Source organism: Microcebus murinus, chromosome 10, assembly GCF_040939455.1.
Source record: "Microcebus murinus isolate Inina chromosome 10, M.murinus_Inina_mat1.0, whole genome shotgun sequence".
Lineage (NCBI taxonomy): Eukaryota > Metazoa > Chordata > Mammalia > Primates > Cheirogaleidae > Microcebus > Microcebus murinus.
The window spans coordinates 9806510-9834168 of record NC_134113.1 but is presented as its reverse complement, the minus strand read 5'-3'; the positions used below and the strand labels follow the sequence as shown (position 1 = coordinate 9834168).

The 27659-nt window shown below is 43.0% G+C and overlaps 2 protein-coding genes across 2 annotated transcripts in view; both read right to left on the bottom strand.

The window, feature by feature from the left end:
• The window catches only part of DMC1 (DNA meiotic recombinase 1), a 58698-nt gene extending 54467 nt beyond the window's left edge, over nucleotides 1–4231 (bottom strand). The window contains exon 1 of the mRNA XM_020287776.2: nucleotides 4110–4231. The gene's annotated coding sequence lies outside the window, so the exon portion shown is untranslated. The remainder of the gene's footprint in view (nucleotides 1–4109) is intronic.
• Nucleotides 1–27659, bottom strand: part of FAM227A (family with sequence similarity 227 member A) — a 71364-nt gene that overhangs the window by 17947 nt on the left and 25758 nt on the right. The window contains exons 13-20 of the mRNA XM_076007833.1: nucleotides 25911–26018; nucleotides 24338–24532; nucleotides 20784–20883; nucleotides 15978–16192; nucleotides 12578–12672; nucleotides 9943–10100; nucleotides 8017–8169; nucleotides 4110–4250 (exon numbers count right to left, since the gene is read on the bottom strand). Of these exons, the coding sequence (XP_075863948.1) occupies nucleotides 4110–4250; nucleotides 8017–8169; nucleotides 9943–10100; nucleotides 12578–12672; nucleotides 15978–16192; nucleotides 20784–20883; nucleotides 24338–24532; nucleotides 25911–26018 (1165 nt within the window). The remainder of the gene's footprint in view (nucleotides 1–4109; nucleotides 4251–8016; nucleotides 8170–9942; nucleotides 10101–12577; nucleotides 12673–15977; nucleotides 16193–20783; nucleotides 20884–24337; nucleotides 24533–25910; nucleotides 26019–27659) is intronic.

Here is a 27659-nt window from a genome sequence, read left to right as displayed (position 1 = left end):
CGAGAATGCAAACAAAGGGTCCTGATATGGGCTAATGCTTTGGTGGCTCGACAGTTGAGCGGCCTATCGCAGCTTAGGGGTTGTACTTCTGGGGTATATAGCAGCTTGCACGCTGCCGGGCTGGGTCTTCCGCATCATGTAAGCTTAAAGGGAACCCCATTAAAGCACGGTCAGAAGAACTCCGGTTGCCGTGTCTTCCTTGCTGGCGAGGCGGGCGCGACAAGGATGCTTTCTATAAAGCAGTCACAACTGGTCAATAGAGACTAGCCAATCCTCCTGCAAGACAATGCTCAACTACATGTTGCACAAACAATGCCACTCAAACTACAGAGGCTAGACTTGGAAACTCTCTGTTACCCACAATATTCACTAGACCGTGACTACCAGGCTTTGGAAGGAAAAATACTGAATTCTTAACAAGCTGTGGGAAACACCTTTCAAAATTTCATCACCACTCGCTCTCCAGGTTACTTTGCTGCCACCATAAACAATCCACCGTTAAGATAGCAAAACTGTATTGATAGTTTAGACGCAAACTTTGATTAATTGTACTGCTTCTTGTTTGAGATATAATAAACTACACTTTTGATTCAAAATTGGACATTTCATATTTAATGACCTAATATCAGAACCTCTACACAGATAAATTAGGCAAGAAAAACAAGGCATCCAAATTGGAAACAAAGAACTACCTTTATTTGCAGATGATAAGATCCTATATATAGAAAATCCCAGTGAATCCTAAATAAAAAAACAACCCAAAATTACTACAGATAATAAACAAATTCAGCAAAGTTGCAGGGGACAAGATCAAAACAAAAAAAGTCAGTTGTATATCTATACACTCAATGAACAATCTAAAAAGGAAATTAAGAAAACAATTCCATTTATAATAGCATCCAAAAGAAAAAATACCTATGAATAAATTTATCCAAGGAGGTAAAAGATTTATATATTGAAAAGTATAAAACATTACTGAAAGAAATTTTAAGACTAACTAAACACAAAGACAGCTCTTGTTCATGGATTGGAAGACTCAATATTGTTAAGATGGCATTACTACCTAAACTGATCTATAATTCAGTGTAGTCCCTATCAAAATTCCAATGACTTTTTTGGTAGACATGGAAAAGCCTACCCTGAAATTCACAGAAAATTGGAAGAGGCCATAAATAGCGAACATAATCTTGAAAAAGAAGAACAAAGTTGGAGAATTCACACTTTCTGATTTCAAAACCTACTACCAAGCACTAGTAATTAAAACACTATGGTACTGACACAAGGGTTGACATCTAGACCAATGAAATCAAATTGAGAGTCCAGAAAGAAATCCATATATATATATATATATATATATATATAGCCAATTCATTTTCAACAAAGGTACCAAGTCCATTCAATGGAAAAAGAATAGTCTGTTCAACAAATAGTGCTGGGACAACCGGATAACTATACACACACAAAAATAAAGTTGGATTCCTCTCTCTTACCATATATAATAATTACAAAATAAATTGAAGACCTAAATATATCCACTCAAAGTATAAACTTTAGAAGAAAGCTGTGTGGGTTGAATTATGTCCCACAAAAGACATGTTTAATACATTAACTGCCACGTGAGTTGTATTTAACTCATGCTAGTTTTGAGCCCAGGGCCTCGTGAGGCATATGCAACTCATATGTCTCTTTACCTTGGGAGCCATTTGAACTATTTTTCAAGTTGCATAAACTCACATACAGAAAACAATAAAAAATAACAAATTTTCCATTAAATTAGAAAGGATCATTTTGTTTTCAAAGTTTTTATTCTATTTTTGTAATAAGCCACTGTGGCCCCAAGGGAAAAAAAATTTTTTTTTTCTATTGTGGCGGTCAGTGTGTTAAGTTGTAAACCCTAGTACCCATGAATGGGACCTTTTTTAAGAAATGGAATCTTTGCAGATTTAATCAAATTAAATGAGGGCATTAGGATAGGCCCTTACCCAAATGTAACTGTTGTCTTTATAAGAAGAGAAGATGAGACACAGGCACAGACATGAAGAATGCTAAGTGATAACAGAGGAGAAATATCTATACACTCAATGAACAATCTAAAAAGGAAATTGATCTATAAGCAAGGAATTGATCTATAAGCAAGGACTGCTAAGAATTGCTGGCAACCACAAGAAGCTAGGGAGAGGCAAAGAAGGATTCTCCCTTCAGAGGGAGCATGGTCCTGCTTACACCTTGATTTCAGACTTCCAGTCTCCAGAACTGTGAAGGAATAAATTTCTGTTGTTTGGAAAAAGAAAAAGAAACACATACAGATACCAACAGGAGAATAAAGATAATTAGAGAGTCAGTCTAGGAGATCCAACAAGTGACTATAATAGTTCCAAAAAAACAAAACAAAACAAAAACAAAAACAGAGCAAAGAAAATGAAAGGAAATAAATGATAAAAGAAAAATTTCCAGAATTGAAGGACACTACTCTCCAGACTGAGAGCCCCACTAAAAAGTATTAAGAACGAAACTCATCCCATGGCACATAATTGTGAAACTTTAGGATACTAGGAATAAGGACAATAATCTAGGCCGGGTGAGGTAGCTCACACTTGTAATCTCAGTACACTGGGAGGCTGAGGTGGGAGGATTGCTTCAGGCCAGGAGTTTGAGCCCAGCCTGAGCAAGAGTGAAACCGGCATGGTGGCTCATGCCTGTAGTCCCAGCTATATGGGAGGCTAAGGTGGGAGGATCTCTTGTGCTCAGGAGTTTGAGTTTGCTGTGAGCTATGATGATGCCACAGTACTCTAGCTAGGCTACAGAGAGAGAGATCCTGTCAAAAAAGAAAACAATCAAACAAACAAAAAAGACAATATCCTAAAAGTTCCCACAGGGAAAAAAAGTGACACACAAAGCCATAGGAATCAGAATGGCATTAGACTTCTCAATTGCAAAAGTAGGAGCCAGGAAAAAATTTTTTTAAATTCTATGGGAAATTGACTTTTAACTTAGAATTTTATTCCAAGCAAAACATTTGTAAACCATTAATCAAGAATAAAGACATTCTAGACATGCTAAGACTCAAAAAATTTCCCACATACCTTTTCCTCAGGAACTACTAGAAGATGTGCTCCAGCTAAGTGAGCATGACTTTGTAGGTCATGCACTGTAAGGATATGTAAGGATATAAGTGTGGGGCTGTCCATGGCCCTCAGGGCACAGGCAGCTTGAAAAAGAAATAAGAGGGAAGGTGGGGAGTGGGGGGGTGGGGTGGGAGGAGGGAGAGAGAGAGAGAGCACTTGAAAATATTTTCAAGCCCTTAAGTCCGATATGCACTCCAAAATATTTTCAAGTCCTTGAGTCCGATATGCCCACAGCCAGCTCATTGTGTCCTTTCTAATTACTCAAGCCACTGGGTTCTCCTTCCACTGAAGCTAGTTAGAGCTGGCTTCCTGGCACTTATAACAAAAGAGCTCTGATACTCACTGTTCACAAAGTACATAGCCCAATGCTTGGCACAGAGGGAGTGCAAAATACTTGATAGCTCTTACTACTACCAATAATAATACTAAAAATAACGTGATAGTAGACTGGGTGAGGTTGCTCACACTTATAATCCCAGCACTTGGAGAAACCAAAGTAAGAGGATCACTTGAGGCCAGGAGTTCGAGACTAGCCTGGGCAACATAGTGAGACACTGTCTCTACAAACACATAAAACAAGCAAAAAAAGAGAAGTTGTGTGAATAATACATAAAAGTAAGTGAACTTTTATATACTCTTTTTCATGTTTTAAGAATTCTTACACTCTGAGGCGGGCAGATTGCTCAAGGTCAAGAGTTCGAAACCAGCCTGAGCAAGAGCGAGACCCCGTCTCTACCATAAATAGAAAGAAATTAATTGGCCAACTAATATATATATAGAAAAAAATTAGCTGGGCATGGTGGCGCGTGCTTGTAGTCCCAGCTACTTGGGAGGCCGAGGCAGGATTGCTTGAGCCCAGGAGTTTGAGGTTGCTGTGAGCTAGGCTGACGCCACAGCACTCACTTTAGCCTGGGCAACAAAGTGAGACTCTGTCTCAACACTGTTCACACTTCTCCTAATTTCATGGATTTTATCTGAACATACCTTAAAACAAACTGGCTCTCTTTCTGGAGGTTTCCCTTAGGTTTCTTGTCAGGGAATTCCTCATTGAGGCCGGACGATGGGACGACCATATGGTTTTCCTTTTTTATGTCTGTTGCTCTTTGAGTGACATTCTTCACATCCCTGGGGGGAAACCACAAAAAGACATTTATGGAAAAAGATTAAATAGTCAATGTGATCTTTGCACTCCTATTTTCATATGTTCAGACAGACAAATATTTGCAAGTTCATTAATTAATCTGTCGAAAGCAAAAGACTGGAACAGACAGATGATCATGATGGCACAGCAGTGACTCTGTCACTGATATCAGACCCCTGGATATACAAAAGAAATAAGAAGTGGTCCCTGAACTCAAGGAACATAAACTCAAATTAGGGAGACAGGTAGGAAATCCATAATCTGAGAAAAAACTAAAATTTTGCATGAGCTCTGAAAGCAAGCTGGATTCAAGTTGAGGCTCTGCCATTTGCTGTGTGACCTTGGGCAAATTATTTAACCTCTCCATGCCAGTGTACTCATCTTAACATGGTGATAACAGAACTTAGTGTTCTGGTGAGGACTGAGTTACCATAGGGAAAGCACTTAACATAGTACTTAGTACACAGGAAGTGCTCAATAAATATCAGCTGCTGGTGTTATTATAGAAAGTTTTCAGTGGAGCATGTTCATATAAGCTTAGGGTACATAGTGGGAATGCTGAATTGGGTAATATATCAGTTGGCCTTTGAAATGTGAATAGACATTTACTCAGTGAAGAAGCATGTTATTGGTACTCAAGGTAGACAAAACAGCAATAAATATATATTCAAGTGAATTAAGATGCTCTCATGTACTTCTCTGCCACTGTACAATAGATGTAAAAAGATTGGCATTAAAAAACTAGCATGAATTTGGCCTAAGTCAGTAGTTATTCCAACAATGGGGGTCTTAAGTAAAAAAAAAATACGTTGATGAAACATTCTTACTTTTAAGATCTTCTAAAACAATGTTTTCTTAATCCTTTGGAGACTGTTTCTGCTTGCAATGGGAAGACAAAAAAAGCAGCAAATTGCATTTGTCCGTGTTATGATCACATTTTCTAACAGAAAAACTTGGATGTAAATCTTTGGTAGTATTTTCTATGTAGTCATTTCTTGAGATGTTAAAGCCTATCCACATCTTAGACTCATATTTTCCACTAGCATAAGAGTCTTTAGCTTGTCTGACAGAATCGTGTGTTGAAACATTTCATGGAGTTCTGCAAAGAGCATTTTGAATTCTAGGTATTCTGTCCCAGACATGCTGAGGATCAAGGGTCCAGATTCACAAGAAAACTAAGTTCTTCTGCAGCAATTGGCCCTGTTGCTTCTCCGTGCAGCTGATCGGCACCTGCACGCTAGGCTGTACCTAGAGCAAGGGCGCCTGCAAAACAGCTGTTGGACTGTGTCTCTAATAGGTGGAGGTTGTTCCGGGCCTCCCCGCCACGAACTTTTCGACTACAAGTGCTTCTGATGCTGTGGCCCCTGCACTTTTCATGCTGTGTGGTCCAATGTATTATTTCTACCAGCGGACATTTACTGAGCACTTCCTTTGAGCCAGGCACTGAGCTAGATATTTCCTTTAATCCATATAACCACTCTGCAAGGCAGGTGTTAATACTGCCCCTGTTTTACATATTAGGTCTCCAAGCCTCACACAGGCTGAATAATGGATCTAATTCACCCAGAAATCCAGACAGCTGTAACTGAGCTTAAATCTGTACAACTTCAAAGCCAATGCTCCTAAGTACTATGCTCTCTTAGGGAAACAATGGTAACTGACATCCTCAAAGAGTCTTAGCCCATCTACAAGTAATATTCCACATAGACAGTCATCATCTTTTGTTCTTGTTATGGCCCCCAGCTTTTAAAAAATCAACTTCCCATTATTTAAAATTTTAAACATACATAAAAGAAAATAGTATAATTATTAATGATAATAATTTACCCATTATTTAGCTTCAATAATTATCAACCTAAGGTCAATCTTGATTCATGTATTTCCCCCTTTGCCCCCTACCCATTTAAAATAAATGGATTATTTTAAAGAAAATCCTAGATACATGTCATTTCATCCATAAATAATTATATATCTCTTTAAGACATGACTTAAAACATGACTTAAAACATGACTTAAGACATGACTTATTACAAAACCATTATAATAACTAAAAAAATCCAATGAAAGGAATTCTTTAATATCATCTAATACTCAAGTGAGTGTTCAAAGTTCCTTGATCATCTTATAAATACAGTCATACACCACACAACGACATTTTGGTCAATGCTAGATCACATAAAAGATGGTTTGTCCCATCAGATTACAATGGAGCTGAAAATTCAGCCATCGTGATGTCATATAGCACAATGCATTACTCACATGTTTGTGGCGATGTTGGTGTAAACAAACCTACTGCACTGCTAGTTACATAAAAGTATAGCACATACAATTTTGTACAGTACATAATACTTGACAATCTTAATAAATGTTACTGCTTTATTTAGTATACTATATTTGTAATTGTTATTTAAAAAAATGTTTTACACTTTTTGTAGAGTTATTTTATTTTATTTTAAGACAGAGTCTTGTTCTGTTGTGCCAGCTAGAGTGCAGTGGTGTCATCATAGCTCACTGCAATCTCAAACTCCTTGGGCTCAGGTGATCCTCCTGCCTTAGCCTCCTGAGTAACTGGAATTACAGGCATGCGCTACTGTATCCAGCCAATTTTTCTATTTTTAGTAGAGATGTGGTCTCGATCTTGCTCAGACTGGTCTGGAACTCCTGAGCTCAAGCAATCCTCCTGCCCTGGCCTAACCAAAGTGCTAGGATGGCATGAGCCACCATGCCCAGCTGAAGATGTCTTTATTAAACAAGGATATACTTATATATTTCTGAAATCTAGAAGCTGTATACTTAATCTTGAACATTCTATATGAATTTAATATTAACTCTAAATTATTTCTGCCTTGTTAAGGCCACAGCTAGCAGTGGCTGGGCAACACAGCAAGACCCCATCCTTAAAAAAAGAGGAAACTTGAATTTGGATTATATATTAGAGATAAAAAGTAAATTTGGGCCAGGTACAGTGGCTCATGCCTGTAATCCTAGCACTCTGGGAGGCCAAAGGCGGGAGGATTGCTTGAGCTCAGGAGTTTAAGACCAGCCTGAGCAAGAGTGAGACCCCATCTCTATTAAAAATAGAAAAATTAGCCTGGCATGGTGGTGCATGCCTGCAGACCCAGCTACTCAGGAGGCTGAGGCAAGAGGATCACTTTGAGCCCAGGAGTTTGAGGTTGCAGTGAGGTACGATGATGCCATTGCACTCTACCTAGGGCAACAGAGCAAGACTCTATTTCAAAAGAAAAAAAGTAAATGTGGCAAAATATGAATGCTTGTAAATGCAGTGATGGCATATGGTTGTTTATTGAACTATCCTTTCAGCTTTTCCAAAAGGTCTAAAAGAATTCTAAATAAAATAAAAATATTTAACAAGGCAGAAGGCAGGCACAAGAAAATGTTCATAATATGCTGCTAAGTGGCAGTATGACCCTATGAATTTTGTTTAGTAATACAGACACATGTGCCTGGAAGGATTTATAGGAGAACTTTGGCAATATGTACCTCTAGGTGCTTGTATGTGATTTTCCAGGTTTTTTGTTTGCTTTCATTGAGCATGTAATGTTTTTGTAGTTAGAAAAACAATAACTTCTTTAAAAAAAGATCAGGTCTGTGTTATTGAGTTTACATTCTGACCACAAGAAAGCTAATTGTGTGTGAGCTAGTTACAGGGTAGCACCCCCATTCACAGTATGACGACATGCTGATAGACAAGTGCTGAAGCAGTGGCGCTTCCCAAAGCCCCTTCCATACCTGAGGAAGTGGTCTTGCAGTCCCTGTAGGTACATGTTAAAGTAACTCCATTCATTACAGTGAAGCTGGTACAACTGATTGAAGTTGTTCTTTCGCGTCTTCATGTTGCTCAGGGTCATGCTGATGACGTCAGCATAAGTCGGGGTGGACTCAGTGGCTTTCTTTGTCAAGGAAAATCCCATACTGTTGACTCTGCATTATTAGCGGCATGAGCCCAGTGTGTAGGGAGGAGGGAGGTGGGATGCAAAGGGAGGAAATGCCCCATTTTGGGACAAGAAAACTGAAATCAGAGTAGATGGTGACCCTCCTGCTCGCTGACCATGACCTGCTTTGGAAGGAAGAGGCTACCCTGTCTGTGGCTAGGCAGTTCCCTGCCTTGTAACAAAGCCCTTCTCTGCCCCTACAGAGGGAAGGGAAGTCTAGGAAGTACTTTTTTAGGCTGTCGTCTGAAATTCTCACTCTGTTAGCACAGCAGTGAATAGAAAGAAGCTCCAACTTTCCTTTTCTTTCAGGTCCAAGGCGTCATTCTCTGCCTCCAGTTTGTATGTCTCTCTCTCTCTGCCTCTCTGTAAGCCTCTCTCTGCACCACCCTCCCTCCACCCCTGCTTGACTGGTTGGAATCTCAGTTACATCTGTCACAGCGGTGGGACCTCAGACAAGCTATAAGTCATCCTCTATGTCTCCATTTCTTTACCCATAAAATAGGGACAATAATATCTACTTTTAGATGATGTTAATAATAATAATGATATTTACTTAGTACCAGCTGTATACCATTTAATCCTTTCCACAACACTATTAGTAGTTTGGTATAACTATCCTTATTTTAGGAGTGAGTAGATAAAGACATTAAGCTTCACGGGTAAGCTGTACAGGCACATGAGATCTCAAGGCCAGTGGTTGCTAAACTTGGACTCAAATTTGGGCTGTGTATTCCCAAACCTGGTTCCTTCCACTACACTAAACTGTCTTTACAGAACAATGAGGCAATATTTGTGAACACACTTTACAAACAGTAAAGCACTATGAAATGTGAGTTGCTGTTATTATTCTCTCCCTATAAACATATAAATAAGTTGTGGACATGAAACTCCATACAGCAGGAGATGCAAAGTACTACCAGTTCATTGACAAAGCCCTTGATGGGCGCTAGGTGTGGACGTGTGCCACTCCAGACTTGTGATCTGCCAGCCACTGTGCTACACCTTTACTCCACTGCATCTGTGATCTGCCAGCCACTGTGCTACGCCTTTACTCCACTGCATCTGTGATCTGCATAACAGCCCTATGAGGCAGGCATTCTCATCCTTATTTTATAGATTTAAAAAATGAGGCCCATAGAGAAGATGAAACTTATCTAAAATTACTCAGCTGGTTAGGGGTAGAGTTGGTTCCTGAGTTCAGGTCTACTTGGACCAATAGACTATTCTGAGTCCAAATAGAACCCATGTTCTGACCGCTATGGTAAACTGTTAAGACTCAGGACACCAACACATGCCACACCTGTTTTCTTGAGCTCTGAGCTTTTAAGCAGATCTTTAGGATAAATGGCAACAGGGCCAGGAATTTGCTGATAGGTCTGGAGGAGGAGTGTGTGTGAGGAGGGTGTTAGATAAAACATACACAAGGACACCAAAATTCCTGGTCTGTACACACTCTGGGGTCAATGAGCATATGGGAAGCATTATTTAGTTTTACAGTATGCTAGAGTCCCTGGTTAGCCCATGCATTCTGATAGATGGAAGAAAGGAGATTTTGCACACAAGGAAAGTCAACATTCCCAGCGTCTCAAAGCCAGTTCATGAGGCTGGCTCTAGATTTGGAACTAAAATGAGATTCTGACCCTGGAGCTCTTATCAATGGCCACCCCTGACAACACCCACGATGTGCAGGCACAGTGTGCCCTGTCTGCAGTGACAAGGATATGGGACGCTTTTGGTCCTTTCCCTCCTGACTATCAACATGTCCTTGCCGTGCTGCCGTAGATTGGAGTAGTTATGGAGAAAGTACACGATCAGAGGGCTCTTCCCATAAACGTTGAAGAAGTTTAAAGCCATTTCAGGGCTCTTGCAAGCAGGGCAAGACTGAGGATGAAAAAAAGAGGGGAAAAATAAAGGACGCTGTCATTTTTACAGCATGTATTAAGAAACAGAAAGGCACTCGTGTCCTTTGATCCTGTAATTCCAGTTTTAGGATGTATCCTAAGGAAATTACTGAAAATAAAGAAAAAAAGGGCCTTCCCCTACCCCCACCTCTTCCTCTCCTGTTTCAGAAAGAAAGAAAGAAAGAAAGAGAGAGAGAGAGAGAGAGAGAGAGAGAGAGAGAGAGAGAGAGAGAGAGAGAGAAAGAAAGAAAGAAAGAAAGAAAGAAAGAAAGAAAGAAAGAAAGAAAGAAAGAAAGAAAGAAAGAAAGAAAGAAAGAGGTTTAGGTATGAAGATGTCTACTGCAGAGATATTTACTATACATAGCAAAAGATTAGAATAACCTAAATGTTCAAGGAGAAGATATTGATATCTTGACCCAAAGGAGTGGTTATAATCACAATATTAAAATAGTTAAGAAGAGTTGATAACCTAAATAAAAGTTTCAGGTATAATAGTAACTTTTTAAAAATTGAGATGCAAAATTAGATAGTAGTATGTATATCTTATATGAAATAAATCAGTTAAAAAATGATGGATGAAGGACTGGATGTTACCAAAATGTTAATTCATTCAGCAAATATTTATTGAGTAACTACTATGTATTTGTACTATTTTAGGTGCTGGAGATTCTACAGAGAGCAAGACAAATTCTAGCCCTCATGGAGCTTGTATTACAGTTGAGATAAAAACAATAAACAAATCAACAAATGAAAGAATGACATGATGTTATGGAGATTAGTAAGCATCAGGTGGCTGGTGAGGGGATGGAGAGTGGTAGGGATGACAGGACTGTGTCCCCTGTTCCCTGGGTGATCAGGGAGGATGATGTGAGGGGAGGGAGCCTGGGGAGATCTGTCAGGAGGTGTTCCAGGCTAACAGGACAACAAGCACAATAGACCTGTGGCCAAGGGAGGAGTCACTAACAGCTGAGCATGTCTTGGCACTTCCCTTCCACCTTTCCCTGCCGGGCACTCAGCTCTCAGTTGCTTTTGGTTCTTGTTAAAATCTGCTACCACCCACTCTAATGCGATCCTCACCAAGACAGACCACAGAATAGGACTGACTACTCATCTCCTTTCGTCCTACCTTGAGAGCAAACCTACCAACTCCATCACCATTAAGGACCATAAGTCTGCTGGGCTTTGTTTTCCCCATTTTATAAAAGAAAGTCAAAATGGTTAAAAACTTGCACAGGTGGTGAGAGGCAGCACCAAGATTTGAACCCATGTCTGCCTGTCTTTTCCACCATGCCCAGTTACTTCTCAGAAGCTCCATTGCCAAATGCTATGGGGAAATAGGCAGTGCTGATACATACAAAGAAATATAGAAGGTTTAAGAAGTCTACAGTCCTCACTATACTTGGCCCAATTCTATGGCCTGACTCCCTTGCTAGCCCGAAACCTCTCACCCTGCTCAGAGTCCTCAGGGCCTTTTCCCACTAAATGAGACTGAGGGTTCCATTGAGCTAAACTACCATCCACTGGGGTTTGTGGGAAGGAGTTGGGGTTGGCGAGGAGAAGGGGAGAGAACATGAATTTAGAGCCTCTCCAGTGCTGGGTGCTGTGCGGGAGCGGAGCTCAGTGATGAAGAACTCAGGCTCAGAGCCAGACAGATCTGCATGCAAGTCTCCGACTGTGATGTAAAATAAAATATACTGCTTGTATAAGGTTTAGTATAGTGCCCGACATGGAGTAAGTGATCATTAAATGTTAGTTACCATCACTGCCTCAGGTAAATCGTATAACAACATCATGATCTAGGAATTACTGTCCCGTTTTGTAGAGTGGGAAACTGAGGCTAGTGCTTACTTTCCATTACACACAGGCTCCTGAGTTTCAAGCAGGTGATATATGTATATATATGTATATATATATATATTTTTTTTTTTTTTTTTTTGAGATAGAGTTTCACTCTGTTGCCTGGGCTAGAGTGCCGTGGTGGCAGCTTAGCTCACAGCAACCTCAAACTCCTGAGCTCAAGCAATTCTCCTGCCTCAGCCTCCTGAGTAACAGGGACTACAGGCATGCGCCACCATGCCTGGTTAATTTTTTCTATATATTTTTAGTTGTTCCACTAATTTCCTTCTATTTTTAGTAGAGGCAGGGTCTCACTCTTGCTCAGGCTGGTCCCCAACTCCTGACCTTGAGCGATCCTCCTGCCTCAGCCTCCCAGAGTGCTAGGATTATAGGCATGAGCCACCACACCTGGCCTCAAGCAGGTGATCTAAATCCCTGAGAAATCCAGACAAAGTGCTCTCTCAACTCGTGTCTACTCACCCAGGAACTACTCTCTGGAGTGTATAATCTGAAATACCCCCAATTCTCACTCTGACACCTTCACAGAGCTAGACTTTCTAGCCACATTTCCTGTCCCCTTTTAAATCACCTCTACTATTAAATTTCCAATCATGTACTCACCTTTCTAGGAAGCATATTCTCATATTCTCTTGCTTCTGATATCCTCTTGACTTGTTGTGTAGCTTTCCTCAAGACTAGGACCTGACCATAATGCTCTGCCAATATATTAGCAAAAGAAAAAATTACTGAAGCTTGCCAGCTGTGATGAGAAAGAACCTGGTAGAGCGCAGCTTCCTGTTAAAGTGAAAACACCTGCATGCGTTCAGATCTCTGGGAGATGCTAGAGGAAGTAGCTCAGGTAAATTCATACAATTCTGTTTGCATTTTAGCCAGATATATACCTGCAGGCCACACATTTGTCCATCCCACAAATATTTACTGCATCTATTATGTACTAGGTCCATGCTAGATGCTAGAAATAGGCTATCTTTGAGGAACTCATAGTTTAGTAAGAAAAAAAGACATGTATATAATAAGTATAGCACTTATTATGTACAAGTGACATGATAGAATTCTCTACAGGATACAGGATGGTCACAGAATAAGGAAGGAAAGTTGTAAAATCTTTTAAAAAGCAGCACCAGGATGGGTTTTGTGATTAAGAGACAAAAATGATGATACCACTCTTGCACAAAACTATGGTTTTTCTGGAGGAGAAGATTCACAGAGAACATCTTAAAGATGAACAGAGCCTGCAGTCCCAGCTACCTGGGAGGCTGAGGTGGGACAACTGCTTGAGCCTAGGAGTTTGAGGCTGGAAGGAGCTATGATTGCACCACTGCACTCTAGCCTGGGCAACAGAGCAAGACCTGATCTCTAGGAGAAAAAAAAAGAAAAGACAGGCAGAGAGAAATAACAGATTATCTACAAATGGATAAAAGTTAGAATGACAACTAATTTCCCAACAGTAACAGGGGAAGTTGGAAAACAGTGGGATAAAATCACCAAAGCATTGAGAAAATAACTGTTAAGCTAGACTTGTGTACCCAGCAAAACTATCCTTCAAAAACAAAGATAATTCCCACTAATTGAGATTTGTAAAAAGAAAAAAAAAAAAAAAAAACAAAGATAAAATAAAGACATTTAAATTGATAAGAATAGATACTACACTTGATTTTAGCCAAAAGGCTGAGAAGTGATGAAATAAAGACTCTTATAGAAAAACAAAAACTAAGGGAACTTACCAAGAAACCTGCGATGAACAAACTGTGAAAGATTATATGTTTATATATTTGTGTATATATGTGTGTGTATGTATGTATTTCCCTCCCCCACTAGGAAGATGAAAAATGATCCCAAAAAGATGGTCTGAGTTTCAAGAAGTAGGCAAATAAAATAATTTATGACCAAAATAAACCCCTACAATAATATAAATATTATATCTAATAATTATTATATCTAATTTGTGAGATTTTAAAATAGGACATAACTAAAAACAGTAGAGAGAATAGCATTTAAGTCTGGAGAAAAGGGATTGGATTTAAACTGTTCTAAGGTCCTTGTTTTGTTCAGGAAAGGGAGTAGGTTAAGATATTATTTAACTTTAGATGCAGTTAAATATGCATGATAGAATTTCAAAGGCATACAACAAAGCAGGGTTTCTCAACCTCGGCACTGTTGACATTTCAGGTCACATGGCTTTTTGCTGTAGGGGAATGTCCCGTGCATTGTGAGATACTTAGCAGCATCCCTGATCTCTACCTATTACATGCCAATAGCAACCTCTACCCAAGTTATGACAACCAAAAATGTCTGCAGACATTGCTAAATGTCCCTTGGGGAGGAAACTGACCCTCATTGAGAACCACTGCAACAAAGAATATAAACACAATGTATAACTTCCCCCAAAACAATAAAATGGAGTAAGAAAAATAGAACAACAACAACAAAAAACTCAATCAGGGTTCTAGTACCGGTTAAGATGGAGTAAGGACATTCTTCCGTTTCCCAGCAAATGTAACTAAAAACCCCAGACAGAATGCAGGGGAAGCTACCTGAGGACTCTGAAAAGGACATGGTAGCAGAGGAACTGGAGAAGGAAACTAGAACTCAAAATAGGAGCCACAGGATGATATGCTTTCTGGATTTATTTTTCCTCCTATGTGTACTAGCTCAAAGGCAACATAAGTCCCAGAACCAAGTACCAGGCAAAGACAGAAAGAGATCCAACAGAAGCCCTCTGTTGTGGTCCAAGGAGTGGGAAGGGAGATCCTGATGGTACAGTAAAAGTAGGGGGATCTGTTTTGTTTTTCTCTCCCACCCATTCCCCTAGGCAGGCCCCCTTCCTGAAGCTACAACCCTGTGACGATGGTGGCAGCAGCAGAAGTGGCAGCTGGACAGGCATCTGCACTTCTGAGAGAGTGGAATCCTGTCTTGGACCAGAGGACTGTGGTCCAAAGAGTGTGAAGAGAATCCTTGTTGCTTTTTTCTTTCTCTGTCCTCCTCCCAGTTGGCCAGACCCAATCACAGGAAGTATGCAGCAGAGTGGAGACACTAAAGTCCCAGCTTTCTAGCCAGAAGACCAGAAAAGAGGATCTTTGGAGCCAGAGTGTGGGGAAGAATGCAGAGGAGATCAAAAAAGGAATCCCATAAAATTGTGTGTGAATGCCTGTGCTCACCCTGGAGCTGCGCATATGTAAGTGTATCTGATCCTAAACAGCATGCTATGGGTTTAAGTACGGAACTATCAGGTAGATCATTGCTCTGGTCGCCAGTGTGGTCCCCAGGTGTCACATATGTAGGACAGATCAAAATAGCGCTCCAAAAGTTTTGAAATCTGAACGGACAGCGAGACAACAACCTACAAGAAAAAGGTTAGAACTTGTGGTCTGAACCTAATTGGGTGAGTTGCTTGTTAAAACAAAACAAAGCAACACAACCTTCTCTCTTCATTTAAACAAAACTCAGAGTCTCATAATATTAAAATGCCCAAAATACAGTCCAAAATTACTTCACAAAGAACCATGAAAGTCTGACAAATTCTCAAGGGGAAGGCCTGCGTGGTGTGCTGTGCTCCGGTTTCTCGATGAACTGTAAGTAACATTGAACTTTTCTTTCAATGGCATTGACCTTTCCATGTTTTCACTCATCACCTTTATAAATTAAAACGTGGAGACAAATCAGTTCCTACCTCAATAAATGCTGGTTTCTGGTGAGGGAGAGAAGCGGTAATCACATCTTAAATCTGTTTTCTTCCAGTGTCAACAACCTCTCTTCCTCACAGACAACAGCACTGTGCTTAACTAATCATCACAAAAGTGGAACTTAATCGTGCTCATTGAGCTGAACAGACAATTATTATCCATCCTTTTCTAAAATATTACTTGGTGCTGAGGCCCAGGCTAGAACCCCAAGTGTAAAGCAGGTGGCAAATTATGTTCAAACGAGCCCAAGAGAGCAGGGTTTTGGAGATAATAACTAAACCAAAAGCCTATATTTCCCTTTTTGGTAGTTAATGTACCTTTTACGGTATTCTGTGGTCGTGTGTTTACTTCTGCATTCTGCTTGGCCGAAGAGCATTTTTCATGGTATAAATATACATTAGAAGACTCCAGGGGACAAAAAACAAAACAAAAACAAACAAACAAAAAAACAACAGAGAGAGAGGGGAGAACAAAGTTAGCAAAACTGGTAGTGAGAGAAATACAAAAAAGTAATACATGCAATTTCTTAGCTCTTTCTCATTGTTCTCGGCAAGGGCAGATCCTCCAGGTGCTGCTGGCCAATGCCAGCAGAGGCTTTCGTGGAAGCACATGGACTGGGAACTGAGGCCAACTGGGGTTCCAATCCCAACCCTCATTCAATGGCTGGTGATTTCTCTACTGCCTCAGTTTCCTTGCGGGATTAAGTCAGCTCATGCATGCAGAGTGCATGAGTGGCTCACGGTAAGTGCTCTGAAAACACTGCTGTCATTGTTTATGCGATCACTCATCACACCTCCTTTAGTAAACATTCATTGGGCAACGACTCATGTGTCTGGCACTGGGCAAATAATAAAACCTAGTCTCTGTCTTGAGGAACTCCCAGTCTAGCAGGGGACATAATACACAGATAGTTACACTGAGGGGTGGAAAGTGTCACATATTTGTGAGAGGGGTAATATAAGTTAGAATCACATTTGGATGTGAGTTACGGAGACTCTAAATAACAGTGCTCAAACTAGGTAGCCATTCTCTCTCACATAAAGTCTGAAGATAGGCAGTCTGGGCTCACACGATGTTCCTGCTGCGGTGTTATGTCTTCAAGGGCTCTGACTGTTTCCAGCTCAAAGCTCAACCTTCCCTAAGATAGGACCCTTGTTCTTAAGGTTCAAGATGGCAGCTGGAGCTCTAGCCATCACACTCACATTCCAGGCAGCAGGAGGGAGGAAAGGACAAAGAGAGGAAGGGTTCACACGGCTGCTTTTTAAGAAAGGTTTCCAGAACTGCCACATGGCACATCCACTTATATCTCATTAACTGAATCCTAATCACATAGCTGCATATAGACGGAGGGAGGCTAGGAGATAGTCTTTATTCTGGCCATGTACCTGCCCAGCCAAAAATCACAGGTTCTCTTTTCATAGATGAAGGGGACAACAGATATTGGGGAACAACTCATAGCTGGCCACAAGCAGTATAAAGAAACTATTATGGGAAGTCAGAGTGGGGAATGCTTGACTGTCTGAGGGAGAGCTGGAAGGCTTCCAAGGAAAGAAGACACTTTCATTCTGTCTTTAGGGATGAGTAGGAGTCTGACAATGTTAAACAGATGGCCCACCAAGTGGCAGACAAGCAGTCCACCAGCCTCAACAACCTCTTTGCTTTTATATAAATGTGATATTTGAATGGGCAGGAGAAAGCTGAAAGGAATTCTCATACATCATGCATCTGGTTGTCCAACAGCAACTGATTTTTATAGTGTTGAAGTGGTTACTGGGAAAACACTCCCAGGACTCAATGAAGCATCAGTGCTCATTCTTAATGGGCGTCTGTGAGATCTGCAGTGGAGCAGAGAACAATGCAAGGGGACCAGCGTGCCTTTGCTATTAGACCCTCCTATTTGTGGGAGAGGCAGCATGCCGGGGCAGAAGCCAGACTGGCAGCCCGGATACCAGCTGCAGTGGGCTGTGTGGCCTGGGGCAAGTCGCTCACCTCTCTGAGTCCATTTCCTCCTTTGTCCAATAAAGACAATAAGTAATAATTATCCCCCTTGCAGGGCTGCTGTAAGGACTCGAGAGGATATACAGAACAAAGAAAACCTGTACAGGGTGGACTCTCTATAACGACCCTGCCTTCCTCATGTTGCAACCAGCCACCTCTCCATGAGTGTGTGAGGCAAGGTGACTATCACTGGGGTTGGGTTTAAAGGAAGATTGCTCTGGGACCCCCTGCCCCACCATATCACAGAGGAGACAGGGTTGTTCTACTCTACCTGGTCACCTTGCTGCTCAGGTTTGGCACACAGAGGGCTCAGGTATGATGGGAGCAGAGTAGCAGGGAGAGCCTGTTTTTGAGCCACTGTGTGATACAGTCTGGGGATAACCAGAAATCTCTGGGAGGGGAGTGGGCTGTGCAGATCTGGGATTAGCAGGTATGGGCATGAAGTAGAGGAACTTGGGCCATTACGGTTAATGACCATGACTGTACTCACACTCTGGAAGTTGGGGAAATTCCGGTTAAAATCAGTAGACATTCTGACAGGACAGGACTAGACCACAGTCTATGCAATATCACTCACCCCTAGATTGAATCTATAAGACTTAATACCATTTGTGATGCCCATTTTGCAGATAAGAACACGGAGGCTCAGATTTGCTTAAAGTGAATGGTTGGCATTACCTAGATGGGAATTTGGGTCTTCTGGGGGCATGCCTGGTGTTTTTTGCCTTTGCCTGTGGCTCTGTGTGTTGGTCATTCACTCCCAGTTCCCATATTTTCGATTAGGTAGAAACTGAACTCTAACACAGACCACTCCTCCAAAGTCCAGTCTTGTATTTTCACCAACTTGACATCTCCATCTGCATTTCTCACAGGCATCTTAAAGTTAACAAGTTCAAAATTGAACTCTTGATAGCTTTCCTATACTCCAGACTCTACACTTTCCATCTCAGTAAATGGCAGCCTCCAGCTGCCTAAGCCACACCCCTGGGGAACATCCTTAAGCTCTGTCCTTTCTTCTCCACTTCTCCCCACTCCTAAAGTCAATCTATTAACAAGTGTTGTAAGATCTCTCTCCTCAACACACTTTGGGTCTGTCTGCTTCTTGCCACCTGCTGCCACTGTCTCTTAGACAACCACAGAAACCTCCTAGCTGGTCTTCTGTGTCCCTCTAATACATTCTCCATATTCAGAAGACAGTGCCATCTTTTAAAAAAGTAAGTACGATTATGTTGTTCCCTTATTTTAATGAATTCTTATGACATTTAAATTATGTCCATATTCCTTCCTATGACTGTCCCAATGCTGCAGCATCCAGTCCTGCCTATGTCCCCAGTCTTGACTCCTGCCTCTCCTCCCCTCACTCACTAGGGTACAGTGCCACTGCCCTTCTTTCTGTTCCCTGAGTACTCAAGCTCTTTTTTTGCCTCAGGGTCTTTGCACATGCTGTTCTTTCTTCCTGGTAGGTTCTTCCATTTACTCTTCCAATGGCTGACTCCTGTCCTTTGGATGTCAGCTGGAGTGGCACCTCTGGGGGCATTATTTGCTATGGGTGTGCCCTTCTTTGTCCACATATATGAGATTCATCCCCCAGGGAAAAAGACTTAAGTTGCTTTCCCAGCTTCCTTTGTGGCTGGGATTCAGACCTTTCTCCTAGGCTCCACCTTCAGATATACTCACCTAAAACTTCAAGATGGAAATGAGCAAGGTGAGGAAATGGGCAGCACGCAGACTCCAGTTTTTGGAGAGATTTTTGACAGGGGCAGCTGGTTTTTCAAAGGAAGCAGAGTAGAGCTTTTAGCTTCCAGTCCCCGGTAACACTGGTGCACAGCAGCATGCCTTCACAATGGCAGTATGGTCTGGGCATCATTGTTGGCAGCACAGCCTCTGAGGCTAACACAGTGGCTCTTCCAGGGGAGCTGTGTACCACTAATACCCTTCCATACATTTCTTTCTGCTCAAAGTAGCTGGAGTGGATTCTGTTGTTTGCAACTAAGAACTCTGATGATTCCTCCTTATGAGACCTTCTTTCACTATGTATTTTTGTTTGTTTGTTTGTTTGTAGATACCGGGTATCACTATTGCCCAGGCTGGTCTCCAATTCCTGGCCTCAAGTGATTCTCCCGCCTCAGCCTTCCAAGTAGCTAGGATGGCAGGCATTAAGCCACCATGCCCAGCCTATCTTTCACTGTCTTTTAAAATATGTATTAAATGAATAAATGACTCAGTCTCTAATAGATAGGAGCCCTAATTTATAGCTGGGTCTCATAGCAAAAGCCAGATATATGGTTAGATACTTTTTCATTCCTACTGTGCAAACCCCCAGCACTTGAAAAGAGAGGGGCAGATGGCAAGTCACAGACTTAAAGTAATTGCAACTCATTTCTCTCAATTGTGGACTCTCAGACAGACTGTTGCCATTGAAAAGCATATTTTGAACATAGCCAGCTACTGCATTGAGCAGATGGGAATATGTCTGTTCATGACAAGAGAAGCTCTGTCCCCACCACAGAATTCAATTACTCTCTCCATCCTGGTTTTCCCATTAACACTTCAGCTGTTTTCAAGGTTCCAGAGTTTGTGATTATTTCTATTTCTGGGATGGAAAATGAAATCTCTTAGCTGGGTTCCTGAAATAATTGTCAGAAGATTTTATGTATTTCAGTACAAAGAAAATACATTCATCTCAGGCTGTTGTGACAGGCAGTATCAAAACATTAAAAAACATATTGATCTTGGTCTCTGAGTGACAGCTGTCCTTTTGCAGCACCTGCTCCATCGCACTTTATGGGAGCTGACACTGATAGAGCAACCATTATACGCCAAGCACAGGACCAAGAGTTTGCAGATGTGATCTCACTCACAAAGTCCAGAAGCAATTTGCTGAGTGCCTTCTCTGTGCTAGGTCTATTATAGGAGATAAAGGAGATAGAAGAGCCATAAAGGAAAAAAAAATCCTGTTCTAAAACGAATTCTAAGCCATACATAAGCTCCATGGGAAGAAGAGTAGATCGTGGTAAGCCCTGTACAGGGACTGAAAGTAGGTGATGTGATGAGAGTGGCTGGGGGGTCAGGGGCAACACCTCTGGGACAATAGCAGTGAAACTAGGGAGCAGGAGGAGCCAGACATGTTCCAGGCAAAGGTGACAGCTGGTGCAAAGACCCAACTGAGTGTGGGCGTGGAGTGTCCAAGAAGCAGAAGGAAGCCCAGTGGGCTGGCGTCTGGTTCTGGGGGAGAGAATGGTGCGAGGTGGCTAGAGAGAGAGGCAGTAGCTGGGTTCTGCAGGGCATGGCAAGTCAGGTGAGGGAGACTGGATTTTATTCCAAGTACACTATTGCTCTGCCAAGTGTACCAAGCTATTTGATGTTTTAAGCAGGAGATGACCCCCATCTGATATATGCCTGTAAAAGGTCACTGTAGTCACAGTGTGCAGACTGGGTTTGGGCCACTGCAGTCAGACAGGCAAGAGGTGACACTAGGGGCTGGGGGGTCAAGTGCTGCTAGTCTGAGGTCCTCCAGGTGAGGTCGAGAGGGCCAGTGGGCAGACCAAGGTGAATTCTGGGAGAAGCGGGGACGGGAGACTTGGGTGTCACTGGCACACGGGTGATATTTGAAGCCACCAGACCAGATGAGGCTGCCTAGGGAGAATATGTAGACAGGGCAGGGCAGGGGCCCTGGGACAGAGTGGACCTATAGGACAGGGAGTAGGCAAAGAAGACTGAGAAGGGGCGGCCAGCAAGGCAGGAAGACATTGGCAAGAGTCTGGCAATGTACAGGCTGAGAGAACAAAGCATTTCAAGAAGGTGGGAATGGCCAACCACAGTAGACACAGATTAGAGAAGTGACTGCAAAGTCCGACCACCTAGGGTCCGGTTGCTGCTGGCAAGAGCAGTGCAGTGACCAGCCATGGGCAGGAGCCCAACCGGCGTCACTGAGGGCATGTGCAAGGTGAGGAAAGGACATCTGGGTGCAGACATGTCTTTCAACAAGTTCTGGTGTGAAAGGGAGCAGAAATAGGGATGTGAAGTCAAAGGAGGTTTTCTTTTTAAAGATAAGGTAGGTGCCAGAGCACCTTTGTTCAACAGTGGAAATGGTCCCACAAAGCAGGAGAGAGTGACAGTGCCAGAGAGGGCGCTGACAGCAGCTGTCCTTGGGGAGGCAGAGGGGCGAGTTCCAGAGCACAGGTTGGGCTGGCCACAGAGGGGAGCAGGGCCCTCCACAGCATGGAGCAGCAGCAGATGGGGCAGGCTGGGAGGTGCCAGGGTGGAAGGTGAGTGGGGCAAGGCAGGCCGCAGTGGAAGAAGTCTGAAAGGCGGGCAGAGTGTAAGAGTTTTAAGGAGGGGGATCTGGACATGCGAGGGGAGTGTGGGGGTGCAGCCAGGCAGTGCTGAGTGGCGGGCTGCATAGTCTTCATAATGTCAGCAAGAAGGCACCATGGTTATTGTACTCATTTTACACCTGTGGAAACAAAGTCTTAGGGAAGTTAAGTACCTTGCCCAAGGCCACACAGCTAGAATCTGAACCCAGGAGGACAGGCTCTTAACCAGAGATCTTCAAACTCTGTGGAGACCTTCCAAGCACTAATGGGACTAACAGTTTTAAGAGCATCCATTTCCAGATCCTCAAATTTCCTTTCAAACTGTTTTCTAAAATGATTGCCCTGAGAATGTGCAGGTTGGTGTTCACAATAGCCCTTATCGCACTTTACAAAAGAAAGGCACACCCTTCACCCATTCCAAACCTCCCACTGGCAAATGTTCCAGGGTGGAAATACTCAGAACCCTGCACCAAATAAAGGGGGAAAGCTGTTCTAACAATGAATCCAGCCCTCATATACTATTTGTTTAAAATGAACATGGTGTTAGGAATGGGGCATTTAGGAATTAGAAGTGGGAATATTGTCCTAGAGTTTGAAGATTAGTGGGGAGGCAGCCATGATCAAAATAATGACCAAATAATCGTGTGAGTGGTCTGAAGGAAACGGATATCAAGCACGTGTAGTAAGGAACCTCATCCAGCCCAGAGAGTTAGAAAGTTAACCCCAAGGATGAGAGTGAAGGGGATCAGAACATGCCACCCCAAAATATATGACTTTGGTATAAGAGTTATTTTAAACTGAAGGCAACTGAGAAAGAACAGATGGGGAAAGCTACCCTCCCTCCCCCTTTCCATCTAAAAGCAAGGCATAGATTTTCCTTTGTGAAGGTGTCTCCCCTTGCTCTCTCCTGTACCAGGAAGAAGAAATAACTCATCACTGGAGACCCACCAACTTGAATCTGCATAAACAAACCTGATTGAAATAATGCTTATCTTCCTTTAACTTCCCCATGTATTTACTCTTCCACAATTTACCATCCCTAGAAGTCCAAACACCTTTCCTTTACCTTGTTGAGGCTCCACAATTTATTGCTCTTTGTTAAAATGGTAGATAAGCTATCATGCCTAACTGCTTCCTTGGGGTTTTCACTTCTTTCCTATGAAGTCCCCTGTATCATGTAAAAATATTAACATCAAATAAAATTTGAGTGCCTTTCACTTGTTAATGTCTTTCAGCAGTTTAATTTGTAGGGCTCCATACACTTTGCTTAAGAGGGTAAAGGAAAGATTTTTCCTCCCCTACAAGAGACTGAATTGAGATGGAAAGATGAGCATGTATCTCCCAGACCAGGGGTTGAAAAACTTTTTCTGCAAAGAGCCAGATCAATTCTGTAGGTCATAAAGTCTCTATTGCAAGCACTCAACCCTGTTGCTTCAGTGCAAAGGTAATTGTAGACAATAGTAAATAAATGACCGTGGCTGTAGGCCAATAAAGCTTTATTTATAAAAACAGGTATTAAAAGGCCTGGTGGATAGTTTGCCAAACCCTCTCTGGACTTTTATTTTTTTCCAGGTCTTCAGAAAAAACAGGCCATTATTTGTGGCATTTAATTGAATGCTACCAATGTGACCTCTCTGAAGTTAAAATTGGGAGGAAATGCTGACGATGACAATGGCAGTGGTGTTGGGAGCCTACCTGGGACAAGAGGAATAGCAGGTGCAGAGGCCACGTTTAGGGTGAGAGTGTAGGATATACAAGGAACTGAAAGAAGGCCCCTGTGGCAGGAGCCCGAGAGTTCAGGAGGGTGGAGAGGGTTTGGTCCAGAAAAGGCAGGTCCTGCAGGTCCGTCTGTCCAAAAGACTACAGGAAGGCTTCTGGGGTGTGGAAGGTGTTTTTTATTTGGACTGGAAAGAGGGCTTTTAGGGTAGGGGGGATAGATTAGGGTCAGGTGGTGAGGGGATGATGTAATTAGCTTTGCATTTTGGAGAGACTGGCTATGGGGAAGCTGACAGCCTGTGGGAGACCAGCTAGGAGCCCACTGCAGTAACATGGGAGCCCAGACTAGGCTGGTGGGAGTGCAAGAGCAAAAGTGGATGGTGCTGGGAGGTACGTCAACAGAAACATCAGTAGGGCAGAGGAGGAAGTGGGAGTCAGGGATGACTGCCAGATTTCAAGCTTGCCATCAGAATTAATGGAGAAAAAAAGATATAAAAGCATCTCACACTGCAGCTTACACTTAGAGGCTGGTTCCTTTCCTGTCTCCTCCCAATCTCTGCATTTCTGTGGCTACCCCTAGTGCTACTCTCACCCACAGGTGGTCTGGGGGCCTCAAAGGGCCCTTCGCTGAGTAGATGGGGTAGAACGGGGGCAGGGGGAACAGAGATGTGCAGCCAACAGGAGGCCACCTGTGCTCCGAAAGAACCCAGGGTTTCCGAATCCTATGTGGCTCCAGAGGGTCCCGACCTGTGCCGCCCCACTTACCTGACAGCGGCTGGACTTCTTGCTCTCCTCTATCCTCTGGTAGTATGTCTTATAAGGGAAGGGAAAAAGCTCTCTTCCTAAGGAAGGGAAAAGCTGTTCTTTAGTTCCTTCTTGCCACAGGGCAATGAAGCTTTCAGACCAGGAACTTTGGGACAGCCCCTCCCTGGAGGCCAGTGACAGCTACCCAGGCAGACTCTAGCCTCTTTGTTGACTCTACCTGCTGGGCAAGTTACCTCTCTGATTCTGTTCAAGAGTGTGTATACTGTCTACCTCCAGAGCTGATGAGCCAATTAAAGGCAATAATGCATGCGGGGCCCTGTGCACAGGGCCAGCACTAAACCTACAGGAAAAAAAGTATTGACTTCAAAAGAAAACCAACAACTCAGAACCCTGCAAAATAGAAATGAATAAATGTTGGGTTAAATGCTTAAAAAAGAAGCTATCAAGGTCATAAACTGTTAAGTTTAATATTTGTTAAAAGGTCACTAACTTAAAAGACAATTTATAGGTTAGACTTTTTTTTTTCACTTTGAAAAAACTCCCTTAGTGTGCATGATGACTACTGGGAAATCATGTCTATTAGGGAGTCTATAAATGGAAATGCTTAAAAGGTAACAGATAAAAGTATCCGGCCCTGAATAAGTGGTGGCTTTTGTCATTTCCAGCCAATACTGCACCATAACCCTGCTCCAGGGGTTGCCAGGTATTCTCTTCCTTGGTGCCCTATACCAGGGTTTCTCAAACTGGAATGTGCTTCTGGATCACTGGGGATCTTGGCAAACTGCAGAATCTGATTCACTTGATCTGGAGAGATGCTAATGCTTCTGGTCCTCAGACCAACACATTCTTCATATCTCTGATTAAATGCCACCTACTGACCTCCTCAGGGCTGGACCGGGTACCCCTCCCCTGCTGTTCTACCCTCCATCCCATCTCAGCACCCAATCAATCTCCTGCAGTCTAACTGTGTTGCCTAGGTCATAAGGAGGGACTGTGCTTCCTCTGCAGCCGTGTTCCCAGTGTTGGGCACACCATGTTCATTACGTGTCTGTGGAGTGAAATAGAAACGTTGGCCTTGGGCAAGTTGCTTCTCTGAACTTTAGTTTCCTCATCTGTGAAGTGGATTTAGTGTGTACTTCAGTGGGTTGTCCTGAGGATGAAATAAAATGGGCAGAGAACCCAGCACAGTGTCTGGCACATAGTAGACACCCATTAACTGGCATCTACTCCTTAAATATAAAATTCCATACCCTGTATCCCAACAATTCTGCATGCGGACTCTGACTGCAGCTCGTAAGCATTAACACTTTGGCCATTTTGGTGGCTGGTTTAGAGGCACCTGAGAGAAGACCTGGCCTGAGGACAGCAATGCTGAGGCCCTCTCCTGCCTCAATTAGATGATGGTTGGGTGTGGTAGGGGGCAAAAGGGGCAGGAGGCCATAGCTGGTATCTTACCCCTTATCTTTCTTTTCCTCTGTAGCAATAATTCTTCTCTCCAGAATCTCTCTGGATCCAGTTCCGAGTAATCCCAATTCTCATAGATCTGTAGGCGAGGATATATACCTAAGAGGGAGTCGAGAGTGAGAATGGACATGAAAGAGATTCTCTTTCTCTCTGCGAAAGAGAATAGGAAGCAGGAACTGAGAACCAAGGAAGACAAAGGCCTTGGGACCCGCTGCTGCTAGGGAGGCTGGGCTTCCAGCATCAGCACTGCCTCATCCTGTCCTCATGGCATTGGGAGAGGCTCTTCTTCTCCATAGGGCTTTGGTTTCTTCATTGGAAAATGGGGATGATGAGGCCTGCCCTGCCTCACTGATGGCTGGTGTGAGGGTCAGATCGCAGCGCGTGTGAGTCCGTGATGTGCTATGCAAATGTGAAGGCCTTGCTGTTATTTGTTTTCCTCTCTATCTCCTCTGTTCCTGTGGAAGCATGAGCTGCCTGAGGGCAGGGGCTGGGTCTTATTCATCTTCCTACCTCTGGGACTTACCACTGGACCTGGCACATAATTATAATGATATCGTAAGTGCTTAGAAAATGTTTGTTCAACACATCAGCACACTTGGCTAAATGCTAGAAATGGGTTTTCCGTACATATCTGATGGTGGTGCTCCTGAGGATTACTTGAGATATTTGAGCCACTTTGCAAAGCTTCTGACTCCACTAGACATCGTAAGTGGGTAGGAAGTTTATTACTAGGGAGGAGTTGGGGGAAGGAGGCGCAGCCTTGGATGGAAGGGGGAATAGGAAGGTGGAACAGCAAGAAGAGAAGAGAGTCGGAAAATGGGGGGGAGGATGGCATGATGGTCAAAGCCCAGCTTTGGAATGGCATAGGATCTGAGTGCCTGCCCCCTCATTTGTTGGCTGTTGGACTTCTTTGGTCCTGCATGTCAAGAGAATTAAAAGGGTGTGTAGAAAATAGGTAGCGTAGCAGGCCTGAGACTGTTACCCTTAGAAAGGCCTGCTTGCAAGGTTGGCCGTTGGCTGCATCTGGAACCTTGTCTAGTAAGTTTCCTACATTGACATAAAACTTTCTCTAATTGATAAAGAGTGGCTCGTTGTGCCTACATGGTATGAACAGTAGAGGTTGTGCTGAATACCTGCTTTCCTGGGACTGTGCCACATGATAGACAGAGGTGTCTATGTGACTACCCCAATGAAAACCTTGGGCACTGGGGCTCTGGTGGGCTTCCCTGGGTAGAGGCATCACACATACATGGCTATGTTTTCATTGCAGGGGATGAGTGGGCTCTGTGTGACTCCCTGTGAGAGGAAGAGCATACGGAAATCTGCAGATGGATTGCTCCACACTCTGCCCGACTCTTCCCTTGTGAACTAGCTGTGTATGCTTACGATGCCGCTATAACAAATGGTGGCCATGATTACAATTATATGCAGAGACCTGTGAGTTCTTCTAGCAAATCTCCTAATGTGGAGGGTGGTCTTGGGAGCTCCAACACAATAGGAAATGGAAAAAGTGCTTCTTTAGCACAGTACCTAGTACACAGGAACCTCTCAATAAATAATAGCTTTTAATGACCTTAGACAATGTCTAGGTTGACATAGGGGAAGTGGTGAAGGAGATTGAAAGGAAGTTGAAAAAGCAAGCATCAAGTTGGCACTGTGTGTGCTGGTTCTGAGGGGGGGGCACAGTTGCCACCTGGGGTCACATGGAGGGTACAAGGGTGGGAGTGTCCAACCAGCATA